The sequence below is a fragment of the Saccoglossus kowalevskii genome, chromosome 6 (assembly GCF_978046115.1).
Source record: "Saccoglossus kowalevskii chromosome 6, keSacKowa6.1, whole genome shotgun sequence".
Classification (NCBI taxonomy): Eukaryota; Metazoa; Hemichordata; class Enteropneusta; family Harrimaniidae; genus Saccoglossus; species Saccoglossus kowalevskii.
In genome coordinates this window covers 20,454,752-20,477,701 of record NC_140646.1, presented here as the reverse complement: position 1 = coordinate 20,477,701, position 22,950 = coordinate 20,454,752, and the positions used below count along the sequence as shown (strand labels likewise).

At 36.3% G+C, this 22,950-nt stretch overlaps 1 protein-coding gene across 2 annotated transcripts; it reads left to right on the top strand.

The window, feature by feature from the left end:
• Positions 1 to 3,232: 3,232 nt before the first annotated feature.
• Positions 3,233 to 21,637, top strand: aurka (aurora kinase A). Of its 2 annotated transcripts, NM_001165017.1 has the most exon segments (8): positions 3,233 to 3,357; positions 5,425 to 5,537; positions 15,000 to 15,139; positions 16,516 to 16,707; positions 18,762 to 18,900; positions 19,323 to 19,471; positions 20,118 to 20,349; positions 20,854 to 21,637. In NM_001165017.1, coding segments are annotated over 7 exon segments (1,002 nt in total). In that variant the 5' UTR covers positions 3,233 to 3,357; positions 5,425 to 5,501; the 3' UTR covers positions 20,968 to 21,637.
• Positions 21,638 to 22,950: the final 1,313 nt, after the last annotated feature.

Genomic DNA, 22,950 nt, shown 5'->3' with positions numbered 1-22,950 from the left:
TATGCCGGGCCATGTTTATATGTTTTAGACTATACTTAGAACTAGTTCGGGTCATTCCTGGTTTGAATTTCATACCATTGTATTAAATTTGATACCAAGGCCTCGTTTTATTAATTGTATACGAACCAGTTGAGCAAGGCTAACCGAGTCGTGACCTCGATGTGGTTCGTAACCAATCTTGTGATTGGTTGTTGACAAAATGCTGAACAGGCCACGCCTCCAACGGTGTCGTGCGTTCGGGCAAACTGTTAGGAATTCCTAAATGGAGTCAATTTGTGTAGTATTCTTGATTTATTCTGCAGATATCGGTAAAATGTAGGTAAGGCTTTGGCGAAATTTGAAGGAGCAACTAATATTCTTCAACCTGGTATTTTTTTTTAGATTTTATTTTTCATTCTTTTCGTCTGTTTTTTCGAGTTTAAAAAATGTGAGCTGGCTGGAGCCTTCATCCCTTGTATATTTCTTACACTAGATGCCAGCCGATACCCCCCCCCCCCGCTCAAAAGGAGTGCGTACAGCTGATCATAGTTCCTTGGCTCCCTGTGATACTACTCATACAAAGACACTGCACCAATAACGTAAATATTATTCATACATGCTTTGTTTTTAATTGAAAAAACAACATACTGATTACAATGAAAATGTGAAATCAAATGTACATATGACACGAAATCTATACCTGGACAAATAACACATTTAACTGCATCTAAATGAATTTGATTTTTTTTTCATTTCATACTTGTAAAATAAGCAGTCGTGAAAAAATAACAAATACTGTGTACTAGGTATATGTTAAATATAATCATCAAAATAATTACACTAGAAACAATGTCAAAATTATTCGCAGAATTTGAATAGACAAGTTTCCAATACTTACACACTTTGTCTACCGGTATTATATTGACACACAATAAATTGCATGACGTAATTAATATCGGGTAAATGACATCGTGGATTAGTGATTAGTACTTCATCCTCTTCGCTGGCCTGAAAATTCGGCTACGGCCTCGGGTAGCTCGATGGCTCACTCGTCTGTCAGCCGTATGTCTTTTCCTCTTTCTCTCGTTTGTTGGGCCAAGCTCCTCTTTGCGGTGCGTTGTGTATTGTTCGAACTCGGAAAGAACCTCGTGTTCGGCCTTTTCCGCTTCGCGCTGCCACGGTGATTGTAAGTTGTCGATTGAGTCTGTATGTGTGTCGAAGCAATGGTAGGTTACTCGATGAGGCGGGTCGCAAGCAACGGAGATGTAACCACGGGATGCAAGGAGATATATTATCTGAATAGCATTGAACGAACAGCTCCGCTTTCTGGTGCATAGATTCATCAATTTATCCACTATCTCATTTTGGGATAGTTTAGCTTTCCCGGATTTGACCGAATGATAGCGAGGACAACCGATCACTGCTTGTATAGAAATCGGTAATGTTATTTCCCCTGAAAAGTGTGATGTATCATCTTGTATAATCTGTTTCAAAAACATTCTCGTCTTCATGACGATCTCCATACTTTCTTCCCAAGTGACAGGAAATGGAGAAGCTCCGGCCTTTCGGCTTTTCATGAGCACCTTCTTCCAAAATTGTACCCCAAAGTTCTCACCGCATCTTTCTTCCACCGATAAATCAGTTGTTTCATACTTAACTGAGATGCGCTGTTGACCCCCTTTGTTGCCATGGTTACTGACGGAAGCAACCAACCCCTCTGGTGATAATTTGAGTGATCGATGCCGTTTTTCAATACCAATCAAAACGGGCTGAAACATTTTATTAAAATGGCGCATTTCCAAATAGTTGAAGGCCAATTTTCCGGTGTTTTTGCTGCGTACTAACAAGTCGAGCCTGTTTATGCACACAAGCTGACATGCTGGCTTCAGGACGTTACAGAGAGCTTTGCGCGTCTTGGGTCTGCTAATATCTTCTAACTTGCTCAAGATTGTGACCGCAAATATTTCTGGCAATGACAACTCATAGAAAGTAGGGGTGACATTCTCTACGCTGATGTGTTCGCCGTCATCGTTCCCGTCGTCGTGTGAAAACCATGCGGGTGGCTGACGTGGTGATAGACTCTCTGAGCTTGAAGAATCTGACACCCATCTATCGTAGCGACCACGGGCTGATTTCGCATTTTCTTCCCGCATTGCAAAATTTTGGGATATCTTCGTTAACAGTATCTGACTAAAACTGGGTGTTGACGCCGATGCGTCGCTCGGTTGCGGGAAAACCTTCAAAAGGAAGTCCGTGCATTCCTTGGACGGCAAATTGTAAGCTAGTATACCGTCGCCTGCAAGTTCAACGTCAATAAAACCATGTTTCTCAAGGCGCTCCACCATAATATTCGGAGGAATATCACGTTTTGTAGTGCACACTTCGAGTAACTTGTTCAATAGAACTGGCCTAGGTCCCACTGAAATATGTTTCAAGTATTCCTCAACTTTATCGAGGACATCGTCGCTGTTTTGTAATTCCGGCCAGCCGAGCAAATCCTGAGGAAGTACCAGTAAACGATTGGAACGCTGAGCTTTACGAACGCAAAACTGGTCGATGTGCTTTTTTGTGCCAGGATCGTGACGGTCGACGTAGTGTCTCCGTGTTTCAGGTACCAACACCGAGTCTTTCTTGCCCTCAATGGTATTTACTGTATCGATAATTCGAAGTGGATTGGCGTATCCTATCGTGTGACCGTATGATTTAAGCGCGTTCGCCAACTTTTCCATAGTTTTCGGTCTGTCGAAACTCATGTTGTTCAGTGATGACATAACTTTTGCGATTAGGAAACTTTCGGGCGCCGACGATCCTTTAATCCCTGGCACGTCCATGTTTACTCTATGACATGCAACTAATTTTACAGAACAGTTGTACAAGTTTACGCAAACGTCTGAATAACGTAGAATCAAGTGCTGAGCTCACCTAAATATTCGACTGATTCAGCAAAACCTTTGTTTACTTCCGCATACAGACATTAGACTTTACCTCGATCAATAACTATATTTTCTAAGTTTAAGTTAGATAAAAAAAAAACGCACAATTGTACAGCTCGATTGAAAAAAACACATAGATTAGAAAATAAAAGAAAACTTCTATAATAGATATCTACAAGACGTCCCACTGAATTAAAATGTATTCTATGCAGTAAAGTTTCGTTGTGAACGAGGCTATACATTTCGACCAATAAGAACGTAAACTGGATATTCATACATTTTGAAGAACAACCAATCAGAACAAAGCGTTCGATGTTCAAATTTAAAATCTCTGGTAGATTGTTGCTGGAACGAGTGTGTTGGAGTCAGCTGAACTGAAATTATTATTGATTATTTATGCATTCTATATTCAAAGACATTCACCGAGAAAGCTAGAATATCGCAGGTATTTTCAATGTGTTCTATGTCTTTTGTTTTTGCTTATTATATGACCCTTTATTGGAAAAAGTGAGTGGCAATTTTACGGTCTACAACAATGGCTGCCATATCTGGCGTGAATCGTTGGAGCATTTTTCTTGCCACAATATTAGTACTTCAAATAGTATTCTATAACACAGAGTTAAACTAAAATTTCAGAACTGCACGTATAAGTGTTATACTTTTCGTGTTGTGGTCGAATTTATAAACTAGGCAACGGCACAACTTCTCTCGAGTATGATACTGATGTCTGGGTAGCCCGTAGTCCCTGATTCCATCATACAGCTAAAAAGAGAGTTACATAATTCCATGGCGATGGTGAAGCTCGTCGAAATGGTATAAGAAAACTTTGCAAGCTGAAGGCAGAGGACCCTGGGCTCTAGTTCTGTAGAGTGCATGTATAAGGTCCATCGTTCGCGATCACTGGTGAATGAAATAAGCCTACAGAAACGATAAATGTCAGTTCTGGCAAAAGTTCATTATAGCCTCCTCGCCCATAACTCTAATCCTAACATGGCAGTGCGTCTCACCCATTTTAATTGTATATGCCCCTTCTCGTGAAATATATTATCTGGAGAGGCATATACAATTATTACGCTGTGTCTATACTGTAGAAATGTCAAAGGGAGGGGGAAAAAACTAACACCAGCATTTTCTAAACAAAAATTTTTAATCTCAGAATTGTTTGGGCCAAAACTTGGCTAACTAATTCATGATCACGCTGTTTTGACTAAATCGGATGTCCTACAATATGAATATTCATTCTGTCGCCATCCAATGGTACTAATATCTTAAAGCTTAAGTTTTTACAGGATTGAAAAGTATACAAATTCCAGATTTCCAAATTACTTTTAATTACAAATTAACAGTTCAAATGTATTTTACCAAATCACGCAATAAACACGTTTTTCTTGAGTAGCGTAAACTGATCGTGAACTCTGCTTTGACCATGTTATATCGAAGTGGAATTGATTTTGAAAGAATTTTAACTTTCAATCGAAAGACTGTCTATTGTTTACAAATTATAATCCATGACTGGCAGGATGCGAACAATCAGACAATAGTCCTACTCAGAAGCGTTTCCGTTGTGGTCACCAATTTTGAGTGACCAACGTGGCGAACAAATCTTTTGCACATCTGATATTGGCATGTCAATTATGAAATCAAGCGCCGAGGTCGGAACACATTGTGCCAAGGTCCCAGGTAAAGATTCACAAATGTAACGCTGAGCACCGCTAAAAATCCCTGGGGAGAACCCTGATCTAAAAAACTTTGGGTCGACCATTTTCGTTGTCAGATGATTGTCACTTGTTTACAAACTGTTTAAAAATTCAAAATTTCGACTTTTGTAAAGCAAGTCATCAACTTAAAATTACCCTAATTACTTGGAAAATGGCACGAGTCAAGTAATAAAAGAAATAATTTGAACAACAGATCAGGCGAAAATCAAGCAAGTCCTGGCTATCCAGACTGCCGTTCAGACAGTTTGTAAATTTCAGAATTATGACTTTAAAAGATAGACTAGCAAAACTAAAATACGCGAGTATCTTGAAAATAGTGATTTTAAGTGAAAAATACGATAATGCAATCAAGTGTTTTTATATTCCGAAAACGGGCAAAAATGTGGCAGTCGCAAGATCCGTATTACCGTAGTCAACCATTTATGCTGATGAAAAAACGAATTGTAACGTATATTAATAGTCACATAATAACCAGTACAAAAAAATGGATCTTGTATTGAAATCTAGTAAAAATTTAATGTAATAAGCACAAGCACTGAAAGACACGTTGCAAACTGCACGACCAAAAGATTGTGAGTGGGGAGTCATAAGGCACCCTTAGCTTGGGCATTTGTTCATATCTGTAGTAACTCGCGTTGCACGCCGAATGTTGTGAAATCCTTTGTTTTATAATCCAGTTAGAGTTGCCCGTTCGTCCCTCTCTTTCTTAAGGTCTATGATGTAACCAACAAATTACTGACACATTGTGTAAAGCCATTAAGCATATACTTATAAATTGTGTATATATTTTATAGGGTAAAAAAAACATTCTGGACGGTTGTGCAATTTTTTTTCACGCTACCAACTCCTGGTTAATGCTGATTTAAGAGTCATGTCATCAAAAAAGATTGGATCAGTGGAAAGTGGTGTAAGTTCAGCATCAATTTTTATTCATTTTTCACTGATGAAAAGGCTTTTTGCCTTGATGTGCAATTGTAAAGTAAATCTTGCTAACAAAATGGCTCCTATCCTTGTTTAAGCAAGATATATTCATAGAACTGTAATCTGCTCTTTCTATCTGTCAACATCACATTTTTGCACAATTTGTTAACTACTATGCTAAAGTTACGATCTTATTCTCTTTAAACTCACAATATATCATCACCTTTGCATTATTAGCTCCACTGTATAAGGGAGAAGACAGTGCAATATTTACACCATCATTCACTTTGTCTTTCATATTTATTAGGTAAAAAAACTAACTATTAACAAAGAAAATCAGGCAGGCTCTCAGGAAAGAAAGGTATGTATTCTTTACTGATTGAGCTGCCTTATTTAGTATCTCCATTATACATCACTACTATGTCTATGTTCACATGATTGAGTGTCGCCCTTGCCTGAAGTGTCCGGACTAAATGTTTGGCAGAATTACAGCAAGTCTCGGAAGTATTGGGGCAGCCAATTGCAAATTCGCTGACTGCTTGGTTTTTGACTAGCCAGTTAGCTTTCGGGCGTGTCTGTAAGGGCCGGTGTATATTGCAGTAGGCATACCTAAAATATGTTTATGTAGTGTTGCACATGTCTGGGATGCCCAATTTCAAAGGAGATTTGCTATGTTGCACGAGATGTGAAAGTGTAAAAGTACTGTAAAAATTCTAAATGAGGCAGTGGTTTTAATTAAAATTCAATTTTTTAATGGGTGACTTTAATTAGAGCATGGAAGGTACTAACGGAAGGAGCCACGACGCCGATCAAGTGGCCACTTAAGCCTTATTACTGGCTTATTTCCTTTTGTTTCAACCCAAATTAATCCTGATAAGGACATTGTCTAGCTCATCTTTGATGTCAATGATAGTTTGCGATTGTTTACACAAGTAACGAGTTAGCGGAGTATGATATAACCTCGCCGATTTTTAATGTGACCATAAAATATATGCGCATTATGAAACTACGGTCATCACACATGCGCACTGGGTTTGTTTAGGTGTGAAAGGTCAAAATATGTATTTCGCAAACTGAAATTCAACAGATGAACGTTTGACTTCACAAATTTCACATGTTTTAATTATTAGCAACTGTAACTATAACAAGATTCCGAGTGCATACAACAACAATTCCTAAGGACTCCTAAAAAATATTATCACAGAGAAAGTGTCTAGGCATACTCTGCTTTCGATACTATCTTTTCTGTTGGTGTTCGCCGGTGGTCAAAAATTTCGATAGTTTCGGGCGCCAAACCCACGCACTGACAATGGTATCATTGAATAATGCAATCGTCACAAGCAATCATTGATCGAGTCTCATTACCATTACAAATACAAAATTCACGATATTTCATTAGTTCTTTTTCAATCAATGTTATATCTGACAATTTTCCATTAAAGTTCGCCAAGATCTCCGGAAACAACAGCATTCAAACTAGACGCCATTTTCAATATTGTACATGCAAGGTTCGACTATCGCTTTCGAACATGCTCCGAATATTACCAAATGCTCGAGATAAGCATAATCCATTGTACGAAGGTGCTAAAAGCTAACAAGAGCAATGTTTGTGAACAAACATTGACAAACAATCATGGGGTAAAGCTAAAACAATAGCGTCGTGGCTCCTTCTGTTAGTACCTTCCATGATTAGAGCACTCACTTCAGTAACGGTGGGAAAATATTTTCAGAAAAAACAATGGCCTGAAGGGTAACAATATGCTAATGAGATGCACAATATAAGATTGCAACGTAAAAGAAATTTTGTTGCAATTCTAAGTGCTCTTTTGGATTTTCACCACAGACAAACACACAATAACTACTGTACAGCATACTGCACAATAAATATCTACCAATAGATTTGTACACATTTGCAGGTTATGATACCGTATAATCTCTTGAATAGGTGTTACTCTAATTTGAACGTCGCGAAAGTGTCAAAGGCCTTCATTTGGTTCTAAAATAGGCGTCACGACATGTGGAAAAATTATTCCATCAAATAAACTGCTCACATAACAAAATAATACGCATTTATTGTTTCTTTTTTTTGGTAACGAAAAGTATATTCTAAAAAAAGTTTCAAATAAAAACAAACGCGAATGCATTGCTTCAAAAGTAGCAAATTATCGCAGTTGTGCAATCCGGTCATGCTGCGTTTCACAGTCGTTGAATATTACTCAGTAGTGATTATATTAACGTACGCAAAATAAATTCATTGAATTGTTATGAAATGCATGTAAAATTCAACTTAGTTTCACTGCAAGCGAATGATTTCGGCAACATGTAAATGCTCGATCTTGCACGATATTCGCCATGTTATCCATGCACATGAGTGACCTGAAACTGTTCTTGATCTGATAGGTGCAAACATGTTCGAATTACCATAGCTCATATATATATTTTAATGACAGTTCAACGTCTTCACTGAACGCAACAAGGAAGAGATTTACCAATGTTGTTGTGCGATCGTTTGGCTTTGATTTTGATATGAAATCCGCATGATTTTTTTTTTTTATCAAAAAATTAGTTGTTTTCGAAAGATAACCTGAGCATTGAAGAAGAACCTAAACCCATTCAGGCTTAGCCACAATAAACATCACACTCCTGAATAGGCGTCGGGAATGATTGAAATGATCGAAAAATGATGCCTACATTTAAATTAAGGGGTTAGCATACGTTTAATGTGTTTTTTTTTTTGAATATTTTTGTTTATTTTAAATTATTGATGGTTATGACACAGTATCTATGACTGTGCTTTTAGTCTAAACAAAAACTCCATTTTATAAGGCATATTTCGACGTTTTTTCTATTTCAAAACATTGCCACATGTGATTGTTTATAAACACCACCAACATAAGTGCAACACTCGCATGCGGCTGATCTGCACTGGCTCGGAAGATGAATTCTGATTGGCTAAAAAAACAAAAAAACTTGTGGCGTTGAATGCACGTTCATTGTCAGTATTGTTATGCAAATTCAAACTAGCTAATCATTTACAACCTTCCGAGCCAGTGCAGATTAGCCCCTCGCATGAAAGTAATTCTAATTGACACTTGATGAAAAATCTGATTTGCATATCAATACTACAAAGTTTATGTAATTACGGTACTAATTTCGCCCAGCCTTCCGCTTTTACACCCACAGCTTATTGCTTGATTTTCGACCGCGCGGTCTTGTCCGACCGGAAACCAACAGCATTTTAATGGCTCTTTTTTTTTTTTTTTTTTTTTTTTCCCCGCTCGCTCATTGAAATCATTAACTGCTCGCCAAAACACTGATCACACATGAGTAGTCGAAATGGTGGTTTTTCAAATCTAATAGTTGCATGACACTCAATCGTCATTGCATGGACGTACTAGTACGTCCATGGTCAAAGCAACTTAACTGGGACCTCTTGTTACGTGTTTTCGATGCTTGTTCTAAATGTAATATTTTATTTTAATGAGACAGTTACGTGAAAAGGGCAAAGGTAACTTCTTTCGACAGAGCAGAGAAACGAGGAAAATGTTAATGATTAATTCCAAAAATAACGATACCAAAACCACGTCTGTCCACAGCGGTCGGTCTGGTATAATTTTACAAATTTTCAAAATTAAATCACGATCAGTGAATGAGCTCGATCTATACGTGTACCGTAAAAGTGTTCCCACAAAAAATATTTTGACTAAGACGGCCACATGCTCTGAAAAAATAGAACAGAGCTTGACATAAATGAATAATTTGGAAAAAAATGTGTCAAATTTAGTTATAGCCATAAATATTTGGTGGCTAGAGGATGAACAATTCGAAAATCAGGATTCACGCGGAAGTCCTTCAGGGCTGAAAATCATCGATCCTACTCTGGGTTACCTTATTTCACGACTAGCAAAGAAAACTGATTCGCCATGGACTCAGCTTAGTTTTTCTTTTTTCTGAACTGAGGTCAAATCCCCTCAGTTAGTCAAAATATACCGATGTTTTTCAGTGAATAATTTTGAAGCCTGTCACAGAACAAAAAAAAATCTATGTGAATCGAAGCCGGAGATTGGATGGTACGACGACCCTTCAATTAGCGTCAAATATGCTTTGTTACAACATCATTGATTTGCTGAAAGTCACCTGATCGGAGCACGACCTGGGTCACAGAACCATATTTGTCCGTATTATCAACAGGATTTTGCGAGAGAACCACACCCACATTTTTAACCATTTTCAGCGCGGAAGTTGCCAATAAATGCCGAAAATCTCGTGCATTTCATGTATTCGGATAAAATAAATCTAGCGATTGCTAAAAATGGTTATTAATATATTCCCTGATGCTCTTGGAATCTTTATTTTTTTGATTTCAAGGTAAGAAATGGCTAGTTGAAGTTGTATCGACTTCAAGGCGGCTGTTTCACCGCGAACAACCAAGCTCTGTTGTAGTTTCGCGATGTAAAATGAAATATATATAATAATACTTGTTTATTTATTTGGGTTTTCAGCCCACAAATTATGGGACATGATCCCCATGAATTACGGTCAATGTTTTGTCTCGGCTGCTTGTGATGAATGCCGGACGTCGGGACAGACGCCCGTCCTAAACTCAGTATGGAACAAATATTGGGGCACGGTCGACAGACATTCCAAACAATGGAAATTATCAACGAAAGAGATTTTCTAGATGTACTGTTATGACAAACATGTAAAATTAACAAATACACAAAGAAGTGTAATATTAGGTTTTATTTTAGGCTTAGATTAAATATTTTCTTTCACTCAGCCCATGCATGGAACTGCCATTTAGCTTCATGGTCCGTCAGCTTGTCTTCGCCTTGAGGAAAACAACAATAATTATACAAACCGTAAACACATTGCGAAGACTCAATAATCAGGCCAGAAAACCCAGACAACCATGTCGTACTTGTGTTGAAATACATTTTGTATTTCACGTCAGAATAATGTTTAAAATAAAATATTCAATCCAAGCCAAATCGAAGTCAAAGGGTCAGATTGCGTGCATATAATTATAGGTAGTTACAGCTGTAAAACGAAAAGTATTTGAATTTGTGTCGGCTGTTCAACATTTATAAAAACCAGTAAGACAATTATAAGACCATGTGAACCTCGGAAATTTTCTGCGAGCGAACGGGCAGTGATATTTCGGGGTTTTCGCGATCGAAAATAAAGCGGAAATTGTCCAGTCGAATTCAACAAGCGGTCACAAAAACGAGCGAAAAAAGGCGAAGTCATTGCTCTTGTTTGCACAACGGTTACTAAAAAAGAAACAGTGTTCGCACGCTTGCTACTACGTGCCACTGGCTATCAGTTTTAGAGTGAACAGTAATCAAAACAAACTTGAAAATATCTTGTGCACACGGCTTAAGCCATTTTCTTTATTTGGAATAACTCCGCCTCCACACCATATTAGTAATATGCAAATCACTAAGGCAACTTTCGCGGGAAGTCATCACGTCGGTTGACACACGGTAGGGCCGTTCTGAGATTTCAAAACATAGTTCATCCTGTTTTTAACGCGTATAACATTTAGTCCCGACATTAAAAGGCATTATTTAGTAGCTGGTCGCTAGGCAGACATGTTTCAATAATTATAACTCCATATTTTTCAAAGTTTTTAGGCCTAGTTTGAGATTCATTGACCTTGAACGTTTTTTGCGTTTATCTTGAAATTGATTTCTACGTAGTTCTACAGATTCAGTACGCAATTTCTAACAAACGAAAGGTCAGATCGTCGCAATTTTTGGTCAACTTTACCGCTATATAGAGTACTGGAGGAATGTTCCTGGATTTGTTTCTGTCTGCCTTCGTTTTGATTTTTTGCTTATTTTTATATAGACATATTGTTTTTACTCAGGTATTAATGTCCAAACATTTGAAATAAGGCTACATAAAAGCAAATTATAGTTGCAAAAAAACGAAGAACATTGTACATGAAGCACCCTTCTATAATATTTACATAAAAAAATATATTCAGTCGTGCTGCAAATTAATTATTAATTGCGTCATAAACGGTTTTACTACATTTTCGCGTATTCTTGTGATCACGTGACTTGGTATTTGCATAATTTAAAAAAATTGCCATATTTTCAAAGTTTGAAACAAGATCTTTATTATTGTATATAACATGTATGGGTAAAATGTATGTTTCAGTCTGTAAATTGAGGCCAAAAAATTGAACCAGCGAACGTATGCTAACCCCTTAAGGTAGAGATGCACTTTATTTGTGAATTTCAATCAAAAATAGTTTTTTTCGTTTTTTATATAGATTTTTATCTAAAGAACATTCTGTGAAAATTTGACCAATGAATTCTTATTGGAACACCGTTAAAATTGCTGTTTATTTTCTGGTTACAAATAAAAAACACTCACACGTGGCAATGTTTATGTCCAATTGCCTAATTTGCATGAGTAACCAAATAACAAGACCTTTGATTGACAATATGCAAATCGAAATTGTACGGGTCATAGTTCATTCAATTCACGCGCATGTGCAATTATTCTCAAATCAGTTCTCGCTCGCTAGCAAACCAAACATTATATTTCCTCAGCGTTTTTTCTTAATTTTTATCATTACATTATGCGTGGTGTGAAAAGAAAGAGAGGTAGAAAGAAGATTCAGATGATTTCTATGTCGGAAGATGCAAAAGCTACACCGAAGGCATCAGCCCACCGAACGAAAAACAAATCGATGTGAGCGTCCAAACATGACTTTCCCTGAAGGCATGAATCCGAGTTTCTGATTGACTGAGAGATTTTATTTTTAAATAATTGTTCTCAAAAAATAAACTGAGCATGTGAAGAATAATTTAACATTGTTTACAGTGATAACTGCTCATAGTCGAAACGAAGCTTACCCATTCACGCTAGTCACAATAAACATCATTCTCTTGAATAGGCGTCAATGACTACGGTAAAACTTAGAAAATGACGCCAAAATACACCTTAAAATCCCATTTTTTTTTCTAAATCCCATCCCGAATTTACGGCAGAATCTGGTCCCTCAAATAAGGGGCACGTGAGCTTTGATTCTAACCGGATATATTGCACTGGGTCGGGGAGATACAAACTTTTGTGTATCTTTTGTCCAATGGGTACCTGTACTTCGATCATTCGCAAGTTTTGCTCGGTGGTGCGAGACAGCTTTGTTTGCAACCGGACGAACTCCGTTTAATTCAATGAAGCAAACAACTGACAATGCTAAAATAAATTGCAAAGGTACGCTAAAATTAATTGAAAACAACCAAATAATTTCAATGAAAAATAAATCACAGAGAGAAGTAACTTGATACATTACGGTAACAACTCTTTTGACGCGCTGACCGCTTCTCCGCGTCTGATGTTTTGCTTTCCTTGTCATAATACTTACTGATTGATGATTTTGTTTTGATTTTTGAGTTTTTTAGCCTGCAACACGGCCACGACCTTTGCTTTTTCCGTGAAAAATGGGGAAGTTTACGTAAATTTGACGGACATTCCATTTTTTTAAACTACCGAAGCACACTGTTTAGCACTCCTGTTTTTTTCATTTGCCGATTTCTATTCAGAAAAATTCGACCGCTCGAAAATGCACCTTAATTTTGCACTATTAAAACATGTCAGATTTCCAACACTAATTATTTAAAACCGGTCGAAATTTTAAAACTTTTTACGTTAGGAGCTGGAGCTCTCTTCTTGCAGGCGACCGTCGCCGGTAGTACAACAGCATGTTTTGTACGTACATCCGTGCGCTGATTGTCTGCGATTGTCTTAGAAAATCCCTGAATAAGGCGTTGCCAAAATCGGAAAAATAAAAAAATGCCTCCTTAAAAAACGAACATAATTCAAATATTTCTTTTAACAAATATGTTGCAGGGGGAAAATGGGATTGGAAACGATGAACAAAACTTCTGTGCCTCGCGTTTCGATTCTAGGATTACGCGATTATTCATTATTGTGCGGTCACTTCCTGGAGTTGGTTCTCAATACTACATTAAAATCATCAAGGATAAATAATTTAATATCCCACTTTGTACTCTTCACGGTAAACCATAGGCTCTGAAATACTCGTAGATTTTTTATTGAAAATACATCGAAGAGAAGCCATGTTTTGATCGTGATAAAAGGTCACCTTCCTAGGACCGCCCCCTGTTTAATAATTCAGGAGATGACGTGATATTTACTGGGCATTGCCACGTGTTTTTACCGACGCCATCAAAACACTGGTATGAATGACGTGTTTCTGATTTATATATTCAAGAGCAGTTGTTCTGGTCCAACGATTTTACATAAAATGTCTATGTCTATACGTCAACTTTCAATTTCAATAGTCTAGAAAGTATGACAAAGTATGACAAAGCAGTAAATCCCAGTTTAACGCGCAAATATGCAAATTAGCCTTTTTCTCGTCTTCTATTTTTAGTGAATTCTTGGGTTTTAAATTAAAATAGCTGATAGACGCTTTGGCCATTTGCCTCGAAATTTTCACACATTATTGACAAGGTGTTCCCCCTTCAAAATGCGTCCGGACAGTTTATTACGGCGAGTGGAACAAAAATAACAAGTCCGCAATTAACATGGATATATAAATTATGCAAAAATAGAAAAGAGTGAACTTTGAGGTCATGCTGTGCGACTTTGAAAGTCGTTAAAGAGATGAGTGGACGCATTTGAATTAGTAGTATACCAAGGTATCCAGTGATGTAATTTTACCCACAAATGGACTTGAAGTTTTTAAGCTAATTTTTTTTAAACCACTTTTGTCCAAAAAAGCATGTTTTTGACCCAAAATCAAAAACGCATTCTGGATATTTAAAATAAAGACAAGTTTTACAAAGTTTGTATAATAAGCTTTCAGAAAATATATAACATGTTGGATATATAATACCATCTTCATTGTCTAATTACTCAATTAAAAAGCAAGCCAAATAAACTGCATCTCTACCTTAAATGGTACTTCTCTTTCTAAAATATGTGGTGGCTGTTTGGTTTGTGTGGCACACGCGTATGTGAAAGTTTGGGGTGTGGCTTATATTGCAGGGTTTCTCTGGGATCAAGAAACAATGTCTCAAGTTAGGATTGCAGTTTCTATTAAACCTACGGCCTCAATTATGATTTTTTACGGTAGTTTACAATTACCAAATTTAGTAGCTATGTACGAGTAATTTAAAAGAAGAAAAGTCTGCTCACCCCATTTATTATAAAACAAAATGTGATCCAATCAAAAATCGGGCCTTTCGCTGCTCAGAACCAGTCAGCTGGCGTACAAATGATAAGATAAATGAGATTAATTCACTGATATTTACTATATAGAGGTAGCCATCTTGAATATGGCTTAAAACTGAAGAGACAAGTTGAGAAATGTGAAAAATAACAAACTTTAGATTAGTTTTAAAAATTGTTCTTGGGTATGGATGTACACATGCCTACATGGTTCTGGTGATTCTTTTTGCAGGCCATGGCAAGCAAAACAGATTATGGTCCTAAAAGAGTTTTAAAAGAGACTAATCAGCAAACATCGTCAAAACCTGAAGCTAAATTTGCAAAACCACTACCACAGAATGAGCCAGCTCAAGGTCCTGGTAACCATACAAGGTAAGGTTTAATACAGTATTTGATTTATTAGTAGTGAGTAAATGGCATACTAAGTGTTTTTCAGTATACAAAAAAAGGCAATTTTCTTGCGTCTGCGTTAGAAAAAATGGATGTACAAATAAATGTATTGTTTTACCTACATATTTCAAATAAGTGTTGCCAACTAGTGTTATCCCCAGACTTGAATGATTCATTACGAAAAACAGTGAGTCATGCAATGGATTTTTTATTATCATTAAAATTTTGAATAAAGGTAAATTTAAGCTTTGCCTTAAATGCAAATCACTAATCAAGATCGCAAAGTTGTAACTTCGCAGAGGATTTTCCGCCAGTTTCCCTCAAATGTGAATATTTTTGTTTTATTTCTTTTACGTGAAAATTGAATATCACCAATTGTCGGAGTGTGGTGAATATTGGAATTTAGTTGCCATGCAATAGTCAATTTTTGGGATAGACGTCACTTTCATAAAGTGGGCATTATCTCAGTTTGTGTTTTCTGGTTGATCAGAGAGATTGAAACTTAATTAGCTTTCAGTTTTTGTCAGTTTGTCCTTGAAATTTTCAAACTATTTGGACATCTTGCTAAGCGTTTGTTTGTTTTCTATATTTTAAAATTGTTTTTTAGTATCTTTCACTAGTCGAGACTGTCAGAGTAAGAAAAAACAATTCACTCGAATGCCCAGGAACCTGCATCTGTTTGTATTTTGATGTTGTCAGTTATCAATTGAAAAACACCACTGTTACATTTGATGAGTAATAGTGTTGCCAGTAGATAGTGAACTAGTGCTGTACCACACACACATTTTTTCTGACTTTTTTGCTATTTGGTGAAAACATTTAAACAAATTACAACACTGTGGGTTGACGACTGAGCTGTATTTTATCAGACGTCGTCGAGCATGTTCAATTTGTAGACTTGTGGATAACGCAACGTCTTGTAGTATGTAACTCGTCTAACACAGTTTGTTGACTAAAGTTTAGAACAATACGAAAAACTACAATCTTGAGCTCATGAAAACTACAAAAGAATTACGTAATCGAACAGTAATAAAGTTGATATGCAGACCCTTTCTGGTATCAGTCTCTGATTGGTCATGTTTGTCGATAATATTTAGCGTTCTCGCTACATCCAATCACAATGCATCTGTTATAAAAATGAATTGTAAATTTACAGTATTTAAATTTCTTTATATACATGTACTTGAATTTTACAAGTAGGGGAAAGCAGAACATCGGCCAATGCTCACATCCAAGGGGACTTCTTTCTATTGTTTTCGAAGTTTATTACATCAGAATCTGTATTTTTTTTTTTTTTTTGGTATCATAATGAAGTCGTATAATCTCCCATCATCTTAACATCTTGTTTCATTTTGTAGGAAAAAGTGGACTTTAAGTGACTTTGATATTGGTCGACCACTTGGCAAAGGAAAATTCGGAAATGTTTATTTGGCTCGCGAGAAGAAAAGTAAATTCATCCTAGCGTTGAAAGTTCTCTTCAAGTCCCAGTTACAAAAGGCTGGAGTAGAACATCAGCTTAGAAGAGAAATTGAAATACAGTCTCACCTTAGGTTGGTACATTTTTAGTTTCTTGTCCTACAGGTATACATGTAATTTTTGAACCAGGTTAAATCTTACCGAAATATTGTTTCAGACACTATTGGTCAAGTATTTTGTTGAAATCAATCGCGAGGGGACCGTAGAAGAATTGACACACAACACGCGCTATTATAGAGAATAACACACAAAAGATGGCCATACATTTATTTTTTTGCCCAGGGCCCCTGGTAAATTGTCATCTTGCATCGTAATCTCAGAAGTTCACTTTATTATCACAAAACTGTGGATTTCAATAAATGACATGCTCCAGAGATCTAGACGCAAGCCTGTCTATTTCCACTTGCAAGTGATTAAAAATACAATAGTACAGTCAAACCTGTCTATAAAGGACAGTCAGTGGACTGAGCCAAACTGTCCTTTATAGACAGGTGGTCTTTATATGGAGGTGGCCTAATTTATTCGTTTAATCATGAATATTAATTAGGATCGGAATTTTAAGGGAGATCATAAGCAATACATAAAAACAAACCTACAATGAATAGGTCTTTTTTAATAAAAGTCACTCATTTTCATCTGGATAATTACAGGTTTATTTTTTTACTACAAATTATATCATGTAAAGTCACGGAAGCAAAGTGATTCTGCCCATGGATTCATTGGTGTATTTAATGCATAAGAACGATTGTCAACAATCGGCCGCATTGGCGTTTCAGCTCGGACTTTCACACTCTCGCCAAGCAGTCTTATTCCCTAGTCTCTTACACATATTCCATTACAGGCGGTAATCAGTCCCATCGTTAGTATTGTCGATTGTACACTGTGACAAAATGCACAGGCAAAGTTGCCGTGATTGAAAAAACAAACAAGCATTAAAAATGAAGAAGCATTGGTAATAAACAAAATTGACCAAACTCATAATGATTGCTCCAACTCTCAGTGTTGAATCAGAAAGTCAAACGAACCGGAAATAAAACACGGTGATCGTACACGCAATTTTACAGTTATTTGTTGCAAGCATTGACGTGTCAAAATTGCCCAAACGAATTTTCTCGATTGCAAAATATTGATATTACAGTTTATAAAAAAAGAGGATCAAAATAGAAAAAACATCTTTCGTTGAGAATAACCCCGAGATGACCCTTCAGTAACAATATGTTTTGCCCATGCGCTAGCTTCATTAGCATAATTTATAACGATCAACAACAAACAACATGGCGGCCAAAATAAGTCGGATTTTGCAATCCCGCGATGAAAACGAAATAAACGAATGTTTTATTATTTTGTTTGGATATTTCATGTCGACAAGGTAAATAAAACATCTCTCATTTAATAAAACTGGTTCATTTTTTTTTGTTTTCGAGACGGGGGGGGAATTTGCTCTTCATGTGTGAGACAGTCCACAGAAGTGCCGCTGGCCGGCTGGGGATCGATAGTATACCGGGGGTAGTACCGATCGGAAACAAGCTAGTTTTTCATTTCAAACTTTGAATGAAACTGTTTTAATTTGTTGTTAAAATCTTTCCAGTCTCTTAGACGTTACATTCAGATGATATTCAAGTTTTTTTTTTTTTTTTACTTTTTCGCAACTTCACAAACCAAGTTGCGATGGTACCCCTGTCTATTAGCCCTAAATATTGCGTACTCGGTAATCTGAACGTAACATATGGCCACTTTCCTGTTAGCGATTCGCAAGTAGCTATTGTCTTTTTGCTGAGACCGTCTGATGGAAATGTTGGTGGTCGTTATACAAAGGTTAAAGTGTGAATAGGTCTACAATAGGGTGGTCGCTGGTCGCGTTGGACAGGTGGTCGCTATATCCAGTGTCTTTAACGTGTAAATTGCGAAGGGACTGTACTAAGGTGGTCGCTATGAGCAGGTGGCCGCTCTGCACAGGTGGTCGTTAACACAGGTTTGACTGTAGTATAAAGCATATATACTATGCTTTAATTGCCCACATTTCGATGGTGGTTCTCACAAATTGACACTACGACACATAAAATGTTTTATTAAAAATACAAATCTGTTTTGTCATTGTCACTCATAATTACCCTATTCTTATTTCTAGGCATCCAAATATTTTGAGAATGTATGGATATTTCTACGATGACATTAGAGTGTACCTTATTCTAGAGTTTGCACCTCAGGGAGAACTATACAAAGAATTGCAGAAACGTGGAAGGTTTGATGAAAAAAGATCTGCTACAGTAAGTATACAAATCAAAGAATGATCAGTAGCAGGTGAAAGTTATGAGTATTATTCAATTGCAATTCAACTCACTGGTTTTTATTGTCTGGACTGAGTTTGTGTTTCACTTAATACAAAAAAACCAATCTTGTACTGGACTTCACATGTTAACTTCCACTAAATCAATAAGTTGATCGTAATTTTTTTTGAAAGGATTTAAAAAAAATTAGGATATACATCAATGAGTTTTTCATACCGTGTCACCAAGAGAATCTTACTATATAAAGAAAAAATTTCACCGGAGAAATGTGTGCAAGAAAGCAAACAGCTCTTGTTTTTCAAAAAAATTGACTGGGTACCCTGATTTTGCTTGATACATCTTGAAATGAACTTTCTGCAACAAGATCTGTAATATTGTAATATTCCTTTATATCTCCATAGTATGTAGGTCAGTTGGCAGATGCTTTAAAATATTGTCATGCAAAAAAAGTTATCCACAGAGATATAAAACCTGAGAATTTACTATTAGGCCTGAGAGGTGATTTGAAAATTGCTGACTTTGGTTGGTCTGTGCATGCACCATCATCAAGGTAGGTTATATTGTATTGTACCATTTTAATAGAAGCCGCGAACTGCTGTTTTAGGGTATAACGTAAACTTGCATTCCTGATATTGTGCTTCTGGGTGTACCAATCGATGCCACAAAAATAAAATTCCCTTCTGTCGTCTATCAGCATACTGACATGTTTGTATTTTCTTTATCTGATTCATTCAACCCAAAACTTCGTCTTCATCTCAAAAATTTGCTTATGACACAATGCACATCACTCAAAAAATAAGTTCAACGATCACCCACAATTATCGCCGCCTCACAGCAGAACACTCTTGGCAATTCAGCACAAGACACCATACACCAATTTGACCGTGAACACTGACAGACATAGCGTAAATTTCCACTAAATTATCAAAATGTGGCAGAGAGTCCAACAACAACTTTCAAACAGTCACCATTAATAAAATCTTCTGTCTCCTCTCAAAATCACGCCCTCTATCAGTCATGAACTTTTACTTTCGTTTATGCGTATCTCTATCAGATCTATGTAAAATACATGGCTTCACTAATTCCTAACACATGTTACGTCTTATTTTAACCATGGATTCGCCTCTGGTATCTACTTAGATATTGACACAAGAAATTTGAGGGCATAACTAAAATGTTTTATCTCTATTTTACAGACGTGCAACATTATGCGGTACATTAGACTACTTGCCACCTGAGATGATAGAGGGTAGAATGCATGATGAGAAGGTGGACTTGTGGAGTTTAGGTGTACTATGTTATGAATTTCTAGTTGGTAAACCACCATTTGAAGCAGAAGGACATAGTGAAACCTACAGGAAAATCTCAAAAGTAGATTTTAGATATCCATCCTTTGTTACAGATGGTGCTAGGGATCTTGTGTCCAAGGTAAGAAAATACACAAAAATACCATAATTGCTCTATTAAAAAAAGCATCTCAAATGAAAAAGGCCTTGTAATCTGAAATTTGTGAACCAACTCTAACACTGTAATTTTTTTATGCTTATGACTAACACTTTTGGGACAGCAATTCTGTGAAATTTAGCTTAAAAAAAAGTTGAAATTTTGAAAAAACAAACTCAAATTACATGAACTAGTTTAGAATTAGGTCTGTAAATTTAATGCTAAGGAAATCGTAATTTATTTGAATTCTTCCCCCTCAGTAAAATGTGATTTATTTGTTGTGCTTTCAAAATTACCATATTTTTACTAGTTGGCCACGTCCACATCCTTTGCTATATAATTTTTGACACTGCATATTATGGTGAAATGTTCACCCTAATACCCACTGCATTATCTGGCTTGCAGCTTAAATTGAGACATTTGAATTCATTACAGAATATTTAAACATCTTTTAGTGTTTGTTCACTTGACTTTTTATTTAAATTGCAGTTGTTAAGACATAATCCAGCTATGCGACTGTCTTTGGATGGAGTGCTTAATCATCCTTGGATCAAAGAACATGGTGTTTTGTCAGAACCAACATCGTCGTCATCTTCATCATGACATCTTTAAATTCACCCATACTCTCCCCTGTATATACCACCAACATCTTGTCCTGTGTGGTTGTTGATATGTATGCTAGGAACAAATCTGCATTTGTAAACGCTTCCTCTCTATTTATATATTAGTTATCAAAAACAATATTACTGCAGAAATAATTCATTTACATTGTAATGGCATGAAAATGAATAAAAAAATTTAATAGAATTTGCAGTAAATGTGAAATGTCTTTTTGAACCATTCTTTCAAAATAGTTGTTTCTTCTAATCATGTCATGCAATTTACTTTTTTGTTTTATACACGTTTCTTGTATTCTTTGTTACAATAACACTCCAAAAATGTTTAATATAACGCTGATCTGACAAAACAGTTTTTCCAATACTAATGAAAATTCTCAAATGTTGCTCTGACATGCAATTTCTTTATTCATATGAACAGATTTTGTCTGATCTGAATATTGCAGTCTGGGTGGGAGCATAATAGTAACATAATTTATATTTGCCTGCTTTATTATTTTTTTTCCCTTCCTATTTCTTGTTTTTGTGTTATGTAAAATCTATTTGTGAAATTGTAAATTCATCTAATACTTTATAGTATACAGATTTTATGATGCTACATAGTTTGTAGAGTTGATCTATTTGTCATTCAAAATAAATTGTTTTTTTTATCACAAGTGTTTGTTTTGTCTGTGTGTTCAACTGTGGGAAAATAAATATTCCCTACTGTTCAGGAGTATAAATAAAATGATCAGATTAAGCGTTTTTCGCAAGATTGCACATCCAAACAAATATCGCAATATGGTAGCCAGTTTTTCCCTTGAACTGCATATGAAATTAAGTTCAGATGCAAAGGCTTGCTGCTTTTCAGCAAGTTTGACATCTGTAGATTATGTTATTACGAGGATCAGGGATTTTTTTAAACAGGGATGCAGCGCCCTCATCCCATGGCTATGTGCCCCTTTATCCTGGAGAGCAGATCCTCTGACAACCATAAAATTGTGACCTGTCTGATAGTTATTTTGGCCCCAAGGAAGCCATAGAATGCTCAATTTTAACTAAGAATTATCAAAAACTCTACACCCTGTTGGGGAGAACCCCTCCCACTTGGTAGCGCAGATGAATTGCAGTGCTCTCTTGCAGTTTTTTTTCTAGAAAAACCCCTTAGGATACCTCGAAGTATGCACGAAGACAGCACAGCGAAAGTAACGATGTGACGAAGTACTGTCTGAGAGCAAACTTTGAGGTATCCTCGTAATAACATTTTCCTTCCAAGAATACATCACAGGAATGTTGAAGTTCTTTGTGTGGAGTCCGGTCAAACCCTGGTGGCAGCCATGTTTGTTTTTATTATTAGAGGACCCTTGCCCACATAATCGTTTCATGATGTATCAGACATTGCTAAATCTATTCAAAGATCGGTATTTTATGGCCTATTCCATTTTGTTGCATATAGTTATCCCAATTTTTTGTGAAAGTTTGCCAACTTTTAAAAAAAAAAAGGATAAAAGTATTTCTCAGATTCAGTTTTGGGAGTCTGCCCTTACAAGGTTGTGCTCTATTAGCTACTCAACCCAGAAAGCAGCTTGACTTATTGTAAAACGAGTCTTTTTCGCTAGCATGTTATTTTAGCCAATTTGTAAATTCAAAATAAATTCACACAATGAGATTGCTGGTACTTTAGTTAAATCAAGATTCTGTCTGTTAATTCTTGTATTCAGTAAAATAGCATGTAGCTATATCAACATGTTATACAGTATTCTGCATAAGTGTATTTATGCTTTGCCTCAACTGAGCAAAATTGCGAGATGTTTTGATTTACTGTAGAATACTTTAATTTTGTTTGAATTAATTTTCGCTATTTTTGCTTACGGAATGATTCAGTGAAAATAAAAACATGCGAATATACCTTTTTTTTCCAGTATTTTACATTAAACTTGTCAAAAATCAATGAAAATAAATTCCATACAAAACAGCCAAATAGTCTTTT